The 21,090-nt window shown below is 45.4% G+C and overlaps 1 protein-coding gene across 1 annotated transcript in view; it reads left to right on the forward strand.

Moving 5' to 3' along the window:
• The window catches only part of LOC122191921 (collagen alpha-1(III) chain-like), a 30,317-nt gene extending 20,040 nt beyond the window's left edge, over positions 1-10,277 (forward strand). Inside the window, exons 20-26 of the mRNA XM_042892325.1 lie at positions 671-787; positions 3,905-3,982; positions 4,243-4,296; positions 5,635-5,683; positions 6,702-6,740; positions 8,772-8,939; positions 10,240-10,277. Of these exons, the coding sequence (XP_042748259.1) occupies positions 671-787; positions 3,905-3,982; positions 4,243-4,296; positions 5,635-5,683; positions 6,702-6,740; positions 8,772-8,939; positions 10,240-10,277 (543 nt within the window). The remainder of the gene's footprint in view (positions 1-670; positions 788-3,904; positions 3,983-4,242; positions 4,297-5,634; positions 5,684-6,701; positions 6,741-8,771; positions 8,940-10,239) is intronic.
• Positions 10,278-21,090: the final 10,813 nt, after the last annotated feature.

Consider the following 21,090-nt stretch of genomic DNA (forward strand, 5'->3'; position numbering starts at 1 on the left):
CACATCCATCAGGTCAAGTTAACAATATTATGCACTTTATGCATCATAGGTACCCTTTTCAGCGGTCAAATGTCAACTGTCTGGAGCATTAAGGCTGGGACTGCAGGTGGAAAGGGCAGGAGAAGGAGGTCTTCTTAAATTCACCTCCTGCTGATGCATGAAACCCCAGGAGGGTGCATGCTTAGCATGAGGAAAAGCCATCCAGACCTTTGAAGTGGGATGAGTTGTCAGAGTTTATTCAACTCAATGACTTGGACTGGATGATCCTTATGGGTCCCTCCCATCTTGGGATTTTCTGTAGTTCTATGATTTTAACACCACCATACACAGGATGCTGGGCATGCTGCAGAGGAGAGAAAATGGATAACACTGCTGCCTCCTAGGTGCAGTAGACATGGATATGGGAAAAGACAGACTAAAGGAATCTTCTTACATATTTAAAGAAAGTTGGGCATTAGGAGTTGTTGGGCATCATCCTAGAGGGGAGGGACATCCATGTCACCAAGCAATGATGTGCTTTCTGGAAGAGTAGACATGGAAAGCAAAACCGAAGGGTCTCACTGTATAGCCAAGGCCCATGAAGATATTTGGATAATATCTGGTTTGCCTGTCTCTAAAACCACCTGTGCTTGATAAAATCTCTGAACTGCTCTCTACTGCTGATTCTTAGGGGTCAAAGGGAATTCCTGGTTTGCGAGGCTTCAAAGGACAAATGGGATGGCCTGGAAAAGCTGGAGCAGCAGGACCAGATGGACCTCAAGGGCCCCAGGGCAAACCAGGACCACAGGTGAGCAGCAAGGGGCACGATTAAGCAGAGGGTTGTTAGAGTTAGGGTAGTATGGTTAGGTTGTGGTTGGACTTGATGATCTTTAAGGTCTTTTCCAACCTGAGCAATACTATGATTCTATGATTCTTAATGCCATGACACCTGTGCTGTCTGGAAACCCATATACCAATGCTTACAGAGCAACTCCAGCAAGGATCGGCACACAGCTGTGCTTCTCCAAGAGCTGGAGGAGATAAGACACTGCCCTAGACCTCATGGATTTATCTTCCTTGGAGGGCTCTGCTCCAGTTGCCATCCAAGGGGTTGCATCTCACACCCTCATGTGACACAGAACCTCAGATGGATCCCCCCACATCACCATGTATACAGGCTGCCCAGGGATGTGGTGGAGTTGTTGTCCCTGGAGGTGCTCAAAAACTGTGGAGATGTGGCACTTGAGGACATGGTTTAGTGGGCATGGTGGGAGTGGGTCGATGGTTGGACTTGATCTTAGAGGTCTTTTCCAACCTTAATGATTCTATGATTCTATACATATCCTCCACTTACAAACTGACACCTGAGGTCTCCCAAACTGAAAGAGAATGGCTGCAACATCTGCTATCTTTCTGTGGGATCTTGGTCAATATACTTCATCTCTTGGTGTATTTATCCCCATAAGTATTTTTTCCTTTCCTCTCTTCCTATCTGCAGTGCAAGACATGACCTCTCAGTGAAGGAAGGAAGGCTGCTAATTTCAAGTTAGCATCAAGTGCACCCCTCCTATTGCTAATTATCTAGGGAGCAGGATGCCCAGGCCCCAGAAGGAGCAAATGGCTTTCAAACCCTGTTTGAAGCCCACTCTTAACAGGTGTCTTTGCATGCAAGACATGCTAGGCATCTTTTGAATGTAACAAAAAGACTTGGAAATGAGACATGCTAATGCTGTTTATGAGTAGGAACATGCTGCCTCCAGATTCTATGGTAATGAAGGGTGTCTTGCTGCTGCCAACACAGTGCAGAGGGACAATACTAGAGATTAATGTTAATCATCCACCCTTAGATAGCGTCCATTAAGTAACGAAAAGTTTTTCAAGTGGAAGAGGACTGGAAGTGAAAATACCCTTTTCGAGTGGTGAAACTGACTGAGTTTTAGGCTTGAATGAAAGAATATATACATTAATATGAAAGAAGAGAGAACAAAAGAAAAACTGAAGTTGAGTAACTACCTGAAAGATGAACTATGTCAAACAAGCCATCTCAGAGATAGCCTTGTTTTAACTTGCACTGGCCTCACTTGGTGTGACATGTAACACCATTGAGTGATTTGTCCTTAACAAAAGTAAGTCTAAGGAGTTAATCCATCTGTGTGTGTGTATGTAGACAACACGTGTACACATACTGTCTGCAAAATCATAGAATCATTAAGGCTGGAGAAGAAATCAAGGGTCATCAAGATTAACCATCAACCCAACACCAACACGCCCACTAAACCATATCCCCAAATGCAAAAAAATACTTCATTTTGCTGCCAGATGGGAAGTAGATTGCGCTGTAGTTTGGAGATAAGGGAAAGAAGTAGGAACTCTGGCTTTAATCTTTTATGTACTGCAGATTTATCCCAGCCAAATAATCCAAACTCTCATGGCCACTGCATCATGGTCCTGTGCCAAATTACAAACACGTTTAAAAGCACAATGAACTTAGTTGATGTACAGCTACATTTGACATTACAGGTCTATGCTGGTGAAGATACATCAGTGAAAAATGTTCTTGCTGTCAAAGGTAGAATTTGGGATTGTTCAGGCACGATTCTGTATGAAGTCCAAATGAGTCTGGACCTCATTAGGTCAACTAGATTCACTGCCATTCTTACAATAAGGGCAGCGAGGCACCTTTACAAGCTGCCCAGTGGCATAGAGGATGCCTTGTCCCTAGAGGCATCCAACGTCAGGATGGTGTGTCTGAGCACCTGACTGAGCTGTAGATGTCCCTATTCATTGCAAGGGAGTTGGACCAGATGGCCTTTAAAAATCCCTTCCAACTCTAAAGCCTTCCAACTCCAACTGGAGCCTAGCAGAGGATTGGTTAAAGATATCTGTGCAGGTTTGTTGATTATTAACCAAAAAAATGTCATGTGTTGAGAAAGTTTGTAACCAGAACACAAGGAATACCAAATGCTGGGGTTTAAGTCTTAGGGAAGAATTCAGGAAGGTGGTGGAGCCAAGTCCGTGTTGTAGTGATAATCAGGTTGATCGTCTGTATTATGTCCTGTGGCATCAAATAAAGGCTTGATTCAGAACAGCCTGAATATAGAGGAAGCTTTGGGACTCCAGCATTGCTCAGCAGCTACAGCTGAATCCCATGCTGTGTTTCATCATGAAACCATGGGTGATTATTGGAAGAACTGTCCTTACAGCGGGCAAAGTATAGAAATCCCCTTTCTAGAACACTGAAGTATGGGCCAAATCCAGCCCCAGACCATTGCTCTTTCCTTCCTCACTCCCCGGGCTGCACCTTGTCATGAAAAATTTATCGAAAGAATCACACAGGGGAGGAAGGAGCCGAAAGTATGAGAGCCCTTCATGTATGTTTAAAAAGGCTGGAAGTTTTTAGATTAGCATTTACAAGCACTGCATGCTCAGAAAGCCAGGTATGAGATAATAAATGACTTTCATTTAGACAGTGATTAACGAGAGACTGTGAGATGCCACTTTCTACACTCACAACTTCTACTTGTCTTTTCCCTAAATAAGAAGAGAAATCCACTGGGTTTGAACTGTTTCTAATGTGAGAGGGTGTTATCTTACTCTGCAAGTCCTTCTCCTCCTGCTGAGACTCTGCTTCTTAAATTAGAGCTGAACAAAGAGCTGGAGAAAGAAAACTTCTGCCCCATAGCATTTGCCCTTTCTGAAGGTTGTTGGCTATAAGGAGATCCTTGTGGTTGCCCACATGGGGCAGATGGTGCAAAGTCCAGGGTTCTGTCTCATCACATCTGATCTGTTTGGAGATCCAGAGGACTCTTCAATTCCTCTGCTGATCCCCACATTGAGCTTTAGGGGAAATACCCCAAGTTGTGTCATGAAAGATCTCCAGAGATTGTCCCAGTACTGCTAATGGAGCTGTTCTCATCTTCTCTAGGGTCCACGAGGGAGAAGAGGAAGACCTCAGCTCTGCCTCAGAGGTCCTCCAGGCATGGATGGGCAAAAAGGAGTAATGGTCAGTATGAGGATGAGCCATCCTTGTGTCCTGGTGAGGGAGCCTGCACCAGCCCTCTAACACACGCTTTGTCTCCCTGCATGTGGATGATACCATTCCTTCCTGCTCACTGATAACCCTTAAATTTATGGGAAAACACGTGAGCATTTTTCCCCATCTCCATTTCTAGAGCATCCTTTCCTCTCTAAGGTGCACTTATTCTTGGAGCGTTTAATGTTCAATTTACTGAGCTTTTGTAATGACTTAAGTGTTTTTAACAGGGTGAAAATGGTCCAGCTGGTCAGAAAGGAGAAAAGGGAGATCCTGGTCTTTCTGTGAGTACTTTAGTCTAAGATTTCATCGTGTTACACAGGGCTGAATAGAGAAAATAGGGCAAAATGCCCCTAAGAGGCGTAAGGGAGGAGGGAAATGATGAGAAATAAATTCATGCAGAGAATATCTGGGAAATGAGAGTGTTGGCCTTTACCCAGACATGGGTCAGATTTGCATGGGCTGAAGCAGGAGCAGTGTGCTAGGCAGCACACTGAGAATGCAAACAATGACCCAGAGCTTGGGGCATATTTCTCCTCTTCCATCCTTACCGTGTTTTTTCAAACTCATGCTTGGCAGATAGGATTGATACCATGCTGTATTTGCATCTTTTCAGTGTGTAGATGTCTGACACTATTAGTTTTATAATAGATGTTAATGGTAAGGCTGTCCTATGAATGGGATACTGAGTTAAGATAAGCTTTCTATACAGTAAATGCCCTGAGATTTGTCATCCTGAAAAAACAGTGACCATATCATACAAAGTTGCATTAGGATGCCTGCGACTGGACATGCAGGATGCTCAACTTAAACTCACAGAATCATAGAACCATATGAGTTGGAAGGGACTTTAAAAAGGCATTTAGTCCAATTCTCCTGCAGTGAAAAGAGACATCTACAGCTTGATCAGGTGCTCAGAGCCTGGTCCAGCCTGACCTTGAATGTCTCAAAGTATGGGGCATCCACACACCTCTTCGCAGCACGTTCCAGTGCCTCAATACCCTTATCGTAAAAACAGGTTGATGGTTAGACTAGATGATCTTAATGGCCTTTTCCAACCTTAATGATTCTGTGATTCTATGAAGAGAAGTCTGGCTAGGACATAATCATAGAATATCCCCACTTGGAAGGGACCCACAAGGATCCCTGACTCCACACCACCTAAACCCTATGTCTGAGAGCGTTGTCCAAGCACTCCTTGAGCTCTAACAGCTAGGTGCTGGGCCCACTATCCTTGGGAGCATGCTCCATGCCCATCACCCTCTGATGCAGAATCTTAACATGAGAAGGCTGTAGGGCCACCATTAAGGAGTTCTAGGCCACCACGAGGTGATTGTTGGCAGCCATGAGGCCTCCCCTCATCCTCTTCTGCTCTGGGCCAAACAAACCTAGGGACCTCAGCCACTCGTCACACATCTTGCCCTCCAGAGCCTTCTCCACCTTCAGATCCCTCCTTTGGGTGCTTTCCAATCGTTTTATGTTTTTATTCTATTGTGGCACCCAAAACTGCAAAGAGTGCTCCAGGTGAGGTTGCACCAGCAGAATGGGAAAGAAAAAGCTGAGGGAGATGGTGCAGGGGTAGAAAATCTCTATTAATCATTTTTTTTCTCCCTGTGGCACAGGAGGAAGAGGTGAAGGAGGTGGTCAGGAGCGAAATGAGAGGCCAATGTGGTAAGTCAGCTGGCGAGCTGCTGGCAGCGACTAAATTGGAGTAATTTGAGTGGCAGCACATGCTTGCTCGACCCAGCAAATATCACCCCATTAACAGTGAGCAGAGATGCGTCACCTCGCGTCTACTTGGAGATGAGTGTGGGCTTTTGGGCTGCAGAGTCTCTGCTGTAACGCTGACCTCCTAGTCACACTTTAAATCTTTCCCTTTAAAACCTCTGTTTTCACGTTTCCTTTAAAACCTCTGTCTTCACGTTTCTTCCCTGGTGGTTTTGTCAGCAAAGCTTTCCTCCCCGCTCATCTCCATTTCCCCACTGATTGGTGAAAGGTTCTGGGTCACAGGGGAAAGTTTGGAGATAAACTTTGGAGATAAATGGGGGAAATTTTGCTTGATGACAACACTTTAATTCCTCTCTGCTTCATGGCACTTCTTGACACCTCTTCAGTGAAAGCAGAATAGAATCATTAAGGCTGGAAAAGACCTCTAAGATCATCCAGTCTAACTGTCCACCAATACTGCCCACTAACCATGTCCCTCAGTGCCAAATCTCCTCGTATTTTGAACATCTCCAGGCAAGTGACTCCACCAGCTCCATGGGCAGCCTGTTCCAGATCTGTCAACCAAGACCAGAAGGGTAACAAAAAAAATAGTGGGGAAGACCACACTTTGGGATTTTTTTAAACCCCAAACCCCCACATCACAAAGGTTTTTGGCTTTTGTGGTTGTTGCTTCCTTGCCCTGCAAAGGTCCAGCAGAGCTGCCCAAATCTTTCGAGCATTCCTATGGCCAAAGAGGATTGGAGGTCAGCACTGCACTTGCCAAGATGATTAAAATGGAATCACACTTGTTTCTGACATTAGGAAACATCTGAGTGTTTTAAGGGGTAGAAATCGAATATAACCCATGAAAGCATGTGCTGCCAATAACAATAATCATTTCATTTAAAAAAAAAGTCTTTCCAATGGCCAAAAAAGAAAAAAAGAAGCAGCAAACAAACTCTGCCCTGTCTTCTCTTTGCAGATTGTGGAGATGAGCTGGGAAGGATGCTTGTGGAAAAGGGTAAGTCTGCTGATATCCATACTGAAATACATGGGAGTGTGCTCTGTCTTAGAGGATGTTTCTCCTTACCCCTAGACTGAGTGAAAAAGATGTCATTAAATACCTTTTTCTGAGTTTCAACATGGAAAATGACCCTGGATCACCAAACGTTTTTAGGTCCCAGCTTTTAGGAGGGCTATTTCTTGAGGGAAATGGAGAAACAGGGTTAAGAGAAAAGCCAAGAGGTCACCAACTTCCACCCTGTACTGCAAGACAGAATACAACATTCCATCTCCTGCTTTGGAGTCCTATTTCTTATGGTTCATGTCATCTGGATGGTTAATCTGCTGATATATAGGAGACTCCACATTCAGAATCATAGAATCTTAGAATATCCTGAGTCAGAATGCACCTATAAGGATCATGGAGTCCAACTCCAACATTTGGCCAAGGGCTTATCCTCTCTGCTGAATTAAAGAACACTTACAAGAGTCACTTTCTGGGTGGGCAGTGCCCAGGGTGATGCATCCAACCTCAGGAAAGGTATGCATGGATGTATCTTACACTCTGTATGTCATCATGGGAAGTTTTTGGGCTTTGTAACATGAGGGCATTACTGACTTGGATGGCACCAGACACTCTCCTTGCAGCCACTGCAGTTAGTCTTTCCCTACCTGTTCAGTGCTTAAAACAGGCATAATCAAAGGATGAGCAGCAGCTTGCCTCTAAAATGAATATACCTTCTCCAGAAATGGATTTGCTTTAATTTTTCCTCCATAATTGTTTTGTTGTTGTTGTTGTTGTTGTTTTAGCCTTCATAGCACATTGTTTCATAGTATATAAAGCAGAGCATTTCACAAAGGCAGGGACTTACTAAACAGAGAGATGGGTCAAGAAGCAAATAGCCAAGCTGCTTGGCAGCAACCTTGCTCTGGCTGTACTGAGCCAATGTAATCACAGACACACGGAGCAGCTGGGGACTCCCGTGGCATGGGACATTCCCAATTACATTAGGAACAATATAGTCCTTTCCAAACTCTGCGTCCCCCTCTCCTGCTTTGTATTTAGAAAGCAAAGCTATCAGGGTAGAGGTTTCTCCCTGGTATTATCCATGGCCCCATCCCTGGGATCCTGCCCTTGCATTGGCCTCTACTTGCTGCTGTAATAAATCAGGGCAAATGAATCCTGCGTGCTGAATGCTCTTGGACACGGAAGCCTCCGTGCTCCTACAAAAAAAAACCTTTGGTGAAATGTTTTGCATTCATAACTCGGATGTTACCCAAGGGCTCTGTGTGTTATCTAGATGCTCAGCCAGAAGCACATCATCCTGTCTCCAACTCATGTTCAAGGCATCTTTTTAGAAATAGCAGTAAGTTTGCAAAGCCAGATCAAAACCACAGTGGACGTGCTACAGAGTTGATATGGAATGGATTCAGTTTGCTGGTCCACATTGCTTTAAAACATGTTTCTGGGTCAATTTTGCACAGCCAGGCTCCATCAGATCTACCACCCTGTAGTTTCCAACCCTGTACATGCATAAAGCCAAAACTTCATAAAAGACCTGCCCTGCTAACATGCTGCCCATCCAACAAGAAGACTGGCACAGCTCAACGTGTCATGAAGATGCTACAGATCCCACAGACCTTTAATTATAGCTTTGATCAGAACTCCATCCCAAATGACACTGTGAACACAGCCATGGAGGTACCAATGAGATCCATCACTCCTTGGGAACAGTTTCCTTTAAAACCAACCTTTATTCTGAGTAAGTTTAACATATCCCAGCCTTCCTTGGGAAGATGGGAGACAGTATGATTTGTCCATAAGTTCTTGCCCTTCTTTACAGCGTATATGATTTGAAAAATGGTTTCCTAATCTGACGCCATACCTGTGAGTCTGTGGGTTTTTGAAGGTGCAACATTGAGTTGTGACTTTTCTCCCATACTAGTAGTCACTTTGTTGAACTACAATTATTTTTCTAAGCATGAGAGCTCAGCTGTCAAACTGTGGTGCCAGATTTCATCATCACTGACCCAGCAATTAAATCCACAGGACTGGAAGCAATTGAACTCAAGAGGCAGCTTCAAGGGTATTTTCAGCCTCAAAAACACCCTGGAAGGGATGGTGAAAACTGGGAGGAAATGCCTAACAAAACCCAGAGTATGACCACATGGATGACACCATCAGAGTCCTTCCTGGAGACACCTTCTCTTACGACAGGTAAGTACAGCTGCCTGGCTGATTGCTTTTGAGCTTTTCTATCATGGGAGATGATGTCTTCACCTCTCCCAGAACACAGCATGAACCCAGTGCTGAATTCCTTTCCTCTGTGTTAGAAAGGACACAGATATGGGATTTCCAACAAGGGCTCCTACATGAGATCCCCTGTGTTTCTCTGTGACTCAGAGGTGAGATCATCCAACACTCCAGTGTGTGGGTGAGGGAAATGCCAAACACACGTGGCACCATTGGTGATCACCACCTACCAAAGAACACATTTTTAAGTGCTGGAAGAAAGCAGCCAACATTTTCAGGCTGATGCTGTCCCCCTCATGTCCTTTGCAACTTCTAGTAAGGCTTTCTATCAGCCAAAAATTGCATCTTTGAGACCAAACACTCAAGCTATTACAGACTATTTCTGCCCAGGGCCTCATGAACATATTAATGGGTAAAACTCATGATTGCAGCTGATGGAGAAACAACTGGCTCTATTTCTCACCCTTTATGTTGGCCAAGAGAGAGGGGGAGACAGAACAACCAAGGTCCTGCTCTGCAGATGCATGCAGTACAGTCCTGTCTGTACAGAGGTGGAAAGATGTTACGGCCTGGCTTGCAGGCACAGATAGGATGAATCCCCAGTTTGCTCCAGGACCACTCTGGGATTAACTGGGATGGTGTCCTGGCAGAAAAGCCCAGGAGACAGATCTGTTGGATACCAGGAGATCCATTAAAGCTTGGCTAAGAATGACCATCTCTCCAGAGAAAAGACAGGATGGGGCAGTTTCAGCTTAATTTCAGATCATCAACCCTTTTTTTCTGTGAACCACTGTAATGAGCATTAGAGTGAGGAACATCTTTGCTCAATCATGGAGACCTGATGACCCATCAGATCCCTTCAGCAAATACAAGTCTTATGCCTCCTTCTATCCACATGGGCTAATAATTCATGGGTGGCTTTTCTGGGATCTATGGACATCCCTGTGCCCTGCACACTAAATGGAGGTGAGCAAAGCCTTTGATATAATTGATTTTAGGAGTTTCTGAGCATTTCTGCCCTGAATCTTGGCAGCAAGATGGAAATTACCTTCACCAAATGTAACTCATATGAACCACCTTCCCACATATCCATCACATCTTCAGACCACTCCGCATTCACCCATGGTCCTTCTGACTTCATCTGCGACATTTGCCTTTTAGTCTTGATTTCTGGGAGACAGAGAGTGAAAGCACTGTGCAGAAATGGTGGTGGACAGGAATAGGGGGATTATGGGCTTGCTTATGAAGTGTTTCCTTCACTCAGTACTCAAAGTCCAAACATATCGCAAGAAAGTGCAGTAGAGGAGGGGAGAGTTGAGTCTCACTTCTTCCAGTTCAGCAAACCAGAAATTCAGATGTTTTCACCACAACTTCTCAGATTTTGTCAACAGGAGGAGGAGGGTTGAGCTGTATGAAGGGAGCAGCCCTGAGTGGGACAGTCACTGATTCAGCTCAGACAGATAGGTACTGATAGGCAAGATGCATTCTGAAAGACAAATGATTTGGGCAATCAGTTCTGCTACTTTGGAATATATTTAAAAAGTGTAACTCCGATAACACATACTTTCAAACCTCAAAACAAGTGGCAGCCTACACAGGTTGTTGACCTACATTTTAAATATCTTTACCTTTATTACACATGATGGTACTTTCCTGAGCTCTGGGAAGAGTTTTGAGTCAAACTTAGTGATGATTATCTCAATTTTTTCCCCATGTAATCCTCTAAGGAACAAATAATCCCCACATATCCAGCTAAACCTGAAGCTGGCCTCAACCATCTCCGCTTTCCTCTTGCCCATCACTCAAACTCTCACCTAATATCTGTGCTGCACTTGGGAGACGTCATCCATGTGGCTTTAAACTCACTTTATATCAAGGCAGCGTTTGGGATCGGGGCGGTTTGAGATCGGCAGAGCGTACCACATGTTATTGAATCACAGCTGCCGCCGTCGCCAGCCGACAATCCCATTAAAGCCTGGGTCTGAGGCAGGAGGGCCCATAAATCGCTCCACTAAGTGATGAGTGCCGATAGGCGCTGGAAATGTTAACAGGATTCTGCAGTCGGAGGGTTATTACTGCCAGATTACAATCACCGCTGGCTTTTCAAAGCTTCCAGATTTACAAAACTCCAGCCTGACATTTATCTCCTGCAAGCAACCACAAATACTTCCATTTTCTCTGACTAACACCCAACCTTTTTGACTGAGTTGTTTAATACCATTAAGAATTTTATTGCTGCCAGTTCTTCCCCCTGCCTCACCAATAACTCCATGACATTTATTAAGGGAACTTGATAGCCAGCAGAAAGCCATGTAAGGCTCCAATGATCAATATTTAAATGATGGCTAATTTGTTTGCGTGCCCTTATTATGTGTGATTTCCTTTTGCTTCCCCAGCAGCTTCCAGTGTGCAGCCAATAAGAGGTCTTCCTTTGTACAAGCGCCGAGAAGCTCACGATCAATTACCAGGTGAAATAAACTGAATTAAGTGACATTTAGGGAAGTCACTACTCGGGTGGGAAGTGCTTTTTGGCTCTGAGATCAAGGGGATGTGGGGCTGAAAAAGCTACACACGCCAGCAAGCAGAGGTTCAAATCTCAGCTTCACGCTTGGCTTAAAGTAGTTGCATTCGTTCTGGTAGTGAACAAAGTAGGGGGTGATTTCAGACCATTCTGTGTTGTCCAACCATACCAAAAAAAAGTGCAGGGTGAGAGTTTCCTCTGCAATGTCCCCGAAAGCAACCAACCCTACAGTGAGGAGCTTTGTGCTCATCCCACTACGGGAATCCACCCTTGGTCCTTGCTGCCCCTTTTGCTCTTCCAACCTCATTGTGATGACCGTGGGACAATGGGAGCCGTTGCACCAGCCCCATGTGTTTGTCCAAGGTGGTCTTTTCTCACCTAAATGCCACATGTGAGTGGTTGTGGGGTGTCTCCCTGCAGCCCCCTGCCTACAGCCAATGGACGAGGGCTCCTGTCGACACTACACCCTGCGCTGGTACTTCCACCCAGCAGCAAAAGCCTGTCGACCCTTCATCTTTGGGGGATGCCAAGGGAACAGCAACCGCTTTGAAACCAAAAGGAAGTGTGAACGGCTGTGCAAAATCTCAGCAGGTGAGAAATCCACTAGGCTCTCTGATCCTCCTCCTAGGAGGAAGCAGGAAAACACATCCAGGATCTGTCTGCCTCCATTGCCTTATGGTGTGCCACCAAGGACCCAGGCTGCAAGCTGCAGTAGGACGAGGGCAACTCTGCTACTCTGCTTCTTTTAATAAGCCAGGGTGATAGAAGGATGATTTGGAGCAGCATGGGAGGATGGCGGTGAGGTCAGATGAAAAGGAGAGAAGGAGGAGAAGCTGTTCCTTTCACCTGTAGGGAAAAAGGATGTTTTCAAGGCAGAGTTGCCACTTTGTATGGCAGCAAAGGCCTTGAGGAGGCCAATTTGCCCATAGACTTCTCCGGATGGGCTGCCCAGCTGTTGTGGCTTTTGACATACCCTTCCCGCCCAGGCAATCCTATAACCTTCTCCATCCATACATCCAAGTTTCACTTGGAGTGGTGCCTCTAGTTTCAAAGTCTGCTTCTCCTCTTGCTCCCAGTGGACTCCCCACTCAGATCCCCTCCAGCCCATCCTGAGAGCTCCTGAACATCTCCTTCCTTGAGCTTGATGAAACACAGAGTGGACATGGGGGTGAGGTGGAGGGTCCATACAAGCACCAGTGGAAGATTTCCTTGGGGGCATTCAAGGCCAGGTTGGAGGGGGATCCTGAACAGCCTGATCTGATGGCTGGCAATCCTGTCCATGGTGGGAGAGTTGGAATGAGACAATCATTAAGGTCCCCTCCAACATAAGCTATTCTATGATTGTATGAAATTAGCTCCTCCTGGCCCTGACAGTAATGCAAATGCTACGGCTGCCAAGCAATACATGAGCTGCAGCTGAAATGCTTTCCTAGAAAGGTGCTCCTCTCTCAGCCTTTTCTTTAAATGGAAGAAATCCTTCTGGGCAGCAGAAGAAATGTATTAGTTCTCCAAAACAAATAATACAATCATGATTTTGATGAGGTTCATCTGCTAGCTGGCACCCACTTAGCCTGGCTAGTGCTCACATTTACTGGTCTGTCTCTTTGCAGTGCACCACACCTGGGGAAGTCACTCTCAGTGCTTTAAATCCCTGAGTAAGAAATGAGCTGCTTCATGTCCAATGCTGCAAGCGTGGGGCATGAGCATTAAATGAGCATATAGGTTCCCTGTAGATATCTTCAGCTCCATATCTCCCTTTATAGAGAGAAGCATCCACTGTGGAGTGATAGTCCTACAAAACCAGGCCAAGTCAGTGTCCTCCATGAACCACCATAAGGGTAGAGAAGCACTGGAACAGTTTGCCCAGAGATGTGGTAGATGCTCCATCCTTGGAGACATTCACGGTCAGGCTCGGAGCTCTGAGCAACCTGATCAAGCTGTAGGTGTCCCTGTTCATTGCAGGGGAGTTGGATTATATGACCTTTAGGGGTCCCTTCCAACTTGAATGATTCTACAATGATTTTATGATTTCTCCTCACTGACCCTGAAGAGTTCCTAAAGCTGACCTGGATCAGGATATTTGCTGTATCAATGTCTGGCATGTCACAACGTGACCAGGCATGGACATCCCATGGCATCAGAGACCTCCTGAGCCTCTCCAGACAGGGGAGGTTCAAAATAAAGCCCATGCCACATCCAACCTCCAACATCCCCTTTGTTTTCTCTTTTCTTGCTTTACGACACCAGTCAGAGGGAGGTGATCAGCTGCAGTTGCCTTGCATAAATCAAAGATAAATGAAGCTGCAAGAAGTTTCTCTGGGACATCTTGGAGACTTAACAAGCAAGACAAGCCACTCAACATGAAGAAGAAGCAATGTTGGAATACTTGTAATCATGATTAGGAAACAAAATGGTATGAAGAGAGGGAATCATCTGAGTGCTCAGGAAAGCCCAGAGGCTCACAACTGTACTCTTTGTCCTGCAGCATGACTGTGCAAATCCAGGTGACACCTACCATGAGTTTATTTTTGTAAAATAAAAGTGTGTTAATGCTGCTGAGTACCGTTTCTAGCTCATAATTCAACTCGGGACCAGTGACCCTTTTAAGAAAAGCAGATAGAATAGTGGAAATTTCCATTGCCCAGTGTCCAATCAAGTGAGTAGATTGAGCCCCATCCTATGGCAGACAAACTCCCCTTGGTCTTCAGCAAGTCCAATTTCTCTGTCCCAGATGGTATGATAAGAAAGCAAATGAACTTCTCCCTACAGATGCCATCTCCATGTCTTCAAGGAGAGATGTAGAGATCAAGTGGGAGGGTAAACCTTTGGGTTTTGGAGTCCCTGTGGGCCCAGATTAGAGGGGTCCTGTCCAGTAACATCTCCTCCACGTGCATATCATGGGACAACATGGACTCCTGGAAGGGACAAAGCAGATCCAACAGCGTGAAAGTCTCTCCTGTATCCTCAAATACTCATAATTTGCCAAAGCAACCACAAAAGTGGAAGATTCTGTCTTCTACAAGAGTGAAAAAAGCACGGTCGTGATGCATCAAGGTAGGAAATGTGGTGCCTGAAAACAACACCACTCACTGCATCATGTCTTCAAGGATTGCACTGGGGATTGCCTTTCTTCCTCCAAACAGGTGAGAATGTAATGGTTAAATGAGGATTTATGGTGGTGAGAAACTGGGGGAAATAAATAGGAAATTATCAGGGGTGTTTATTAAAAGGTTGAGCTCAGATTTCCCAGGCTGAGCAGGGTTGCCTCATTGCTACAGGTAGAACAGCAGGATTTCCCTTGCCCACAGTGTCCCAGGTTCCAAGGAGAGTTTAGCAGAAAAATCTGGGTTTTTCATTTCTTCTGCAACCAAAATAATAGATAATAATAAATAAATAGATAGATAGATAGATAGATAAATAGAATTTGGTAAAAGCTGGAAACAAGAGAAGTGACATTTTCAGACTAACATTTCCAGTCTCTCCTGTACTTCGGCAAGACAAAAAAACATTCAGGCACTGCATCACAGCAAAAGAAAAAAAAAAGAAAAAGAAATTCCCTCAGAGTAGAAACAAAATGTTCCTGGCTGAGCAAAATATTGGCTGCAGCCTCATCCAAATTAAAGCTTTGCTGTGTTTCCAGGTGAGGCCACAGCATAAAGCGATGTTTCTGGGGTGCCCGGCTGTGCAGGTGCTGCAGCCCAAGAGATATTGGACTGAGAAAGAACAGTCACCATGCACAGGTAGGAAAATTCATCTTTAGGTGGAAACTTGCCAAGGGGAACAATGTGTTGAAATGCCACAGTTTTGCAGAGCGAACATTTCAGAGCCTTAAAAGAGATGGAGAAAAGGGACTTGGACGTAGGAAGGGCACCTGTATAACAGTTCAACCACACTGACCTGAGCTGGGATGTCTCTGGTTGCAACATCCCGTGCCCTGAGTCATAGAATCATAGAATCATTTGAGTTGGAAGGGACTCTTACAGGACATCTGGTCCAACTCCCCTGCAATGAACAGGGACATGGAATGATCCTTCCTGATGCAAGCCAGCCCACAGCTGGATTGGAACAAAAAATATTTATATGGGCAGATCAAAAACAAGGCAGGAAGATTTCCTCCATCCCTTGGCTTCTCCCCGAGTGGCCCCAGGCCCACATTTCTTTGTCCACCTATCAATTTTACCAGGGCATTGGAGAACAGGAGGGTGTATTTCTGTGGGCCAGCAAAGCACTTGGCAGACATGTTATGCTGACATCAAGTCTGAGGAGAAGATAAGCAATGGTAATTGCATGAAGATAATTTTTATGGCTGTGAATCAGCAGCACAGTGATGGTCAGGAGGCAGCTGTGGGTGAGACAATGGACCTGGGACCATGGATGTGGGACCATGGACACAAGATCTGGTACCTACCTGAGAACACAAAGGATTCCCAGAATTTCTCTTTCTGCCTCATTATTCCCAGGACACTGAAGGAATGGGACAAATTTTTGCTCTTGAGTCTACTGCCATCAGCTTAAATAGGGCTTCATCTCCTCACAGAGAGTGCAGAATTTCTTGGCAGTTTTGAGTTCCATGCTTGGCCAGGAGAGAGCATATCTCAAACCTAAATTTTGTGGTCGAACTGGCCAGGCTGGATGGGGCTTTGAGCAACCTGGTCTAGAGGGAGGTGTCCCTGCCTATAGGAGGGAGGTTGGAACTAGATGATCTTAAAGGTCCCTTCCAACCCAATTCATTCCATGATTCTACGATTTAGCTCCCTGATTTCATGGTTAAGGAGAGGGGCAGAGCCTCCTGGGGCTGATTTTGCTCAGGACTTTTCATCATAGACCATGCTGACAATACAGGTCAAAGCAGCAGCTCACCAGGCAGATGGGGGATTTAATCCAGTCTTCAAAGCAGCCTGGAAGAGCTGGGGAGTGGAAGCCAGTACTGTAGGCAAGTGTATAATATCAAGCTGTTCAGTCCTCTGCTGGGTGTATTAAATGCAGTTTGAATTTCCCATCAGTGCTCTGTGAGCTTAGGCATAATGGGAAATTGATAACTTGATTTTTATTTTTTTTTTAATACATCTAACCTTAAACATTTATTATTGATTTGCCATCTGAACCGTTTTGGCAGGGCCAAAATATTACCGGAATGCCTCTTCGGTGTTTCCTTGGAAATGTCACGTCACTCTAATTGAGTTTCTTGAAATGATTTGATTGTGGGGTTGGGGAGACTTTTAGGGCCGAGTGATTTGCTGGCAAGCTGTTGGCTTTCCAGGTGCAGGGAGTTGGGGCTGCTCCAAACGGGGCAAAGCCAGAAGATTCCTGAACATCACACGTTGGAGAACGGCCATAAAAAGCGAAGAGCATAGGAGGAGAGATGCACGTTTGGGTTTTAATTAACATAAAGTCAGCTTCAATAATCCTCGTGGAGTTTGCAAAGTGCTGGGTGATTTTAGAGCATGGGTGGCCCCACTGCTCCTTTTGCAGCTGTGAAGGTGCATGGGCTATATGGCCATATGTGCACCGATAGCTCAAGCACACTCAGCCTCTTAGCATTGGGATTTCAGCTCTGTCTGGCACATCAGGCCAGCAAAGCCTTGCAAGGAGGTGCAGGGAGGAGAAACTTGCCTGATCGAGGTATCCAAAGTCAGCAGGTAGTTCCTTAGCAACCTTGACAAAAGAAAATGGACCGTGAGAAATGAAGAGGCTGGACTGGAGTAATTGAGTAATTCAGTAATGATACAGCCCTTGAAACGGCCACAATGACAGCCAAGACCCGAGCATCATCCAGCATCCTCTGGCCTTGCTGGCAGATGAAAGCAGACAGGTTGCTTGGGAGGGAGCTGACAAAAGTCCCTGTCTTCACTCCTGCAAGAGTCAAAAGCAACAAAGAAGTTCACCACTGTGTCACCAGCCTGAATTACATCCAGTGAGGTAAATTAATCACCCAGTATTTTCAGAGCGAGAGTAATTAGGCTCTGGAGATGCAATTGGGCATGGAGTTAATGCAGGGCTGGACCCAAGCATCAGCAAGGTGCATCTTGCAAAAACATCCATCCTCCTTGTCTGGTCTATGTGATGGAGGTGACTTCTGGGTGATATCCATTGCTTGGTGGAGTAACAGCAATCACTGTGCCACTGCTTTGGTGTACGCAGCCACTTGGCAGCACTGCTGGTGAAGGTAAGAATCCTGTTGGTGAGCACTATCTTCTGTCCATAGCAAAGATGGAATGGCAACCCAATGGCTGTGACATTGTGGAGAGGGAGGAAAAATACTGAAAAATCCTCAAAATCCTTTGATGCTGGGCAGGCAGCTCTGAGCTGGGGTGAGCAAGAGCAAAAACTGGGATGGATTCACCTCCAGCAGAATTACTGCATGGGTTTGGAGCAAAACCAAGGAGAAACACTCCTTGTCCAGGAACTGGTGATTGACAAGAGCTGCCTTGGTCTCACTCCAGAAACCACCAAGGAAAATCCTTTCTGATCCCTCAGGGTTTAGTTCACCCATCTCCTGCCTTGAGCGTTTCCTACACAACACTTGGAGCTCCACCACCAGGTCTCCATGTCCCCAGCATATGTCCAACTTTGCTCTTAAAGCCACCCTGAGTACCTCCATGTGGCTCATGAAACCAAGTGGCCAGCCCTTGGCCATGACTCCTGCAGCAAAAAATTGCTGGAGAAGCAATATAACCCAACAATAGAGATGCAGCCATTATATTTCTTGCACTTTTTCTTCATTTCAGATGTTTATTCCTACTGGACATGTGATATCCACATAGCTACAGGCGCATGCCATGCACACAGTGCACAGGACATGGTTTAGTGGGCATGGTGGTGATGGGTTGGTGGACTAGATGATCTAAGTGGTCTTTTCCAACCTTAATGATTCTGTCATTCTATTATATGAAATGCCTATTTGGAGAATGGGTAGGAAATGTGACATAGAGATAGCAAACAAAAACCACCGGTGAAGGCTATGTGGAAGATTTAAGATTAATGTTTCTTCTCCAGTGTTATTTTTTTTTCTTCACTTAGAGGGAAATCATCAAGAACCAATATCTATTTCATGGCCAATAAGCTGATAATGGTAAAGCTTGGTAGTTCTTGAAAAAGTGGTTGGGTCAACAAAAATTTGGCGCACATTACCAAGGTCCTACCTTAAAGTCATGGACCTTCCAAGCCATTGGCGTGATCTCTACATCCCTTTTGGAGCTGCCATGCTGTCAGCATGGGCAAAAAACCACTCCCAAAACTGTGTAATGGAGAGGAAAATCCCAACAGAAATGAGCTTTGTGGGAGAGGAAGAGTCCTTTGCCATTGGGTTAGAGTGAGATGGAGAACAGGCAGACTCGAGTGTCCAACATCCATAGCCCTGGGAGTGTAAAGAGTCCCAGAGGTTATTAAACATGAGACAAAGCAACTCAGAAAATCCTTTTTTGCCCATCCATGGACCTTCAGAGCATCCACGTCCCCCTCCTCTATGCAATCCTGGTGTAAATCCAGGACTGTGCATCATCACATTGCCTTTGCCTTCCTGAGCAAGTCAAAACTTTCGTCTGGGTATTTGGGATGTGAGTTTTGCTTCTGGTGTGCTATGACCATGAGACACTGTGTCTTATTTTTCCCAGTAGTGGAACGTTTGTGGTGATGAAATTTTAATAAGATCCTCTCCAGCTGCCCACGTTTAGACTTAAACGATGAATCACAGAAGGAAATTGAGCTTGGCAAGAGTGAGAGAGGCTGTGGAGAGGTGGGAAAGTGTCCTGCTCCTGGAGAGACAGACGCACAAAGGGAGACCTGCGAGGACGCTCATGACAAAGCCTTCATTTTTCAAAGTTAGGTAATTCTTTGGAGAAACTTTGGGGACTTTGGGCCATCTGTGAGCTCCTGAGAGTGCCCTTTCCTGAGGTTCATTTTTGTGCTCTGATATTTTCAGATTGTACAGGAAAAATCTTCCCTCTGAGCTCCGCAAAAAGCAAAGAGTAATGCAAGGATCAGTGAGCCACAGTAGCCAGACAGTGACAGCTAAAACAGTCCAATAGAGATGAACCAGACAGCTTGACTTCTTTCATCTCTCTTCCTTAAGAACTGGCCTCTCTTTTCTATTTTCCCCTAATAAAATCACACTGAAGTCTCCATGTCTAGAGTGCAGATTTGCCTCCTTGCCCAACAGTGAAGCATTTTATGGGTAAATAGCCACAGAAATATGCCCCATCGTCTGCTGGCAGTATGGGAGATGGAGATGGCTTTCACTACATGGCTCCACCAGTATCTGCTGGATGATAAGTGCATTCATCACCATGCTTTGGCTTCATTCTTAGATAGTTTTCATCATTTGAAAAAGAAAGAAGAAGAAGAAGAAGAAAAAAAAACTAAACTAAGCAAAAAGAAACCCACAACAACACAGAATTATATGGGCTATTAGCACTACAGGATTGACTTGATTGACTTTTGAACAAGACCCATGGGTATAACCCATTTCCTTCCAATGTAGCGCGTCTTCAGTGTGGCTTCACCCAACAACTTTATAGTCATGGGGACAAATCATCCCTAACCTGAAAGAAAGCAGTTTATTAACCATTAACTCCTTCCTTGCTTTTTGATCTTTGGAAACTGCTGCCATCACATTTCCCCAAACAGAGATGTGCTCAACCCTGATGGACTCTTGCTTGTCACCCTCCCATGCAAAGCTGCAGACGTCAAAGAGCTCAAGTGAGAGATGGTACTGCTAAACACCTCCTTAGGGTCCTACAAGACCTCCTGGCATGGAGGCAGCCTTTCCCTCCACCATGTCCCATTGCCACCAACCAAGAAGAGCTGATCACCACATGTCTAACAATTTGGAGCGTGGGCACAACCCATGGGCACAACCTGAAGTGATTGCAATGGATAAAAACTGAATGCTGATATGTTCTCATCACACATCCAGCCCCAAGAAAACATTAGTGTGGAAGGACATGCACCCCATCACAAAGGACAGACCAATTGAAAAGGTGGAGCACCGATCACTGTTGTGAAAGCAGCTGCAATTTTATACAATTTAATTCACTTTAGTGATGCACTGAAATGAATTTAAGGCCCCACCACCTCTGGATGAAAGTGAGCTTTAAGATGGGTCAGGTAATCTAATTTAACATCATACTGCTCCCTATCCTATAACCCCTTCCCCATGTACCCCAGGTTACAAAGTTCTGGCAATGGCAGGGTTTCCATCTTGACCTGAAGGTCTGAAACTCCTGGAGATGATCAGAGCCATGAGGTCCTTGTGTCAGAGAGGTGCAACAGGCTTTGATTTTGGGGTTAGCAGTTCTTCCCCACCTTTGGGCCCATGGGATGCCAGACCCACACCTCACACTAGAAGAAGGAGTTCCTCCATTGATCTCCAGACTGTTAAATGCAAAATGCCCCCCCAAGAGACTTTCAGTGGTTCCCCTCTGCCATAGTGAGACATGCCTATCCTTCTGATAGGCAGGGGAACAGAGGGACCCACACACCATTCATGAAGCACTCATCATCCAACTTGACACTAAGAGTCCCCATCCCACACGGATTTGCAAGTTCAACTCCCTTCTTCCAACCTCAGCCCCAAAAAATCAGGGGAAGAAAGTG

This window comes from Lagopus leucura, unplaced genomic scaffold, assembly GCF_019238085.1.
Source record: "Lagopus leucura isolate 7727_CA_CO unplaced genomic scaffold, USGS_WTPT01 203-1_obj-0_obj, whole genome shotgun sequence".
Lineage (NCBI taxonomy): Eukaryota > Metazoa > Chordata > Aves > Galliformes > Phasianidae > Lagopus > Lagopus leucura.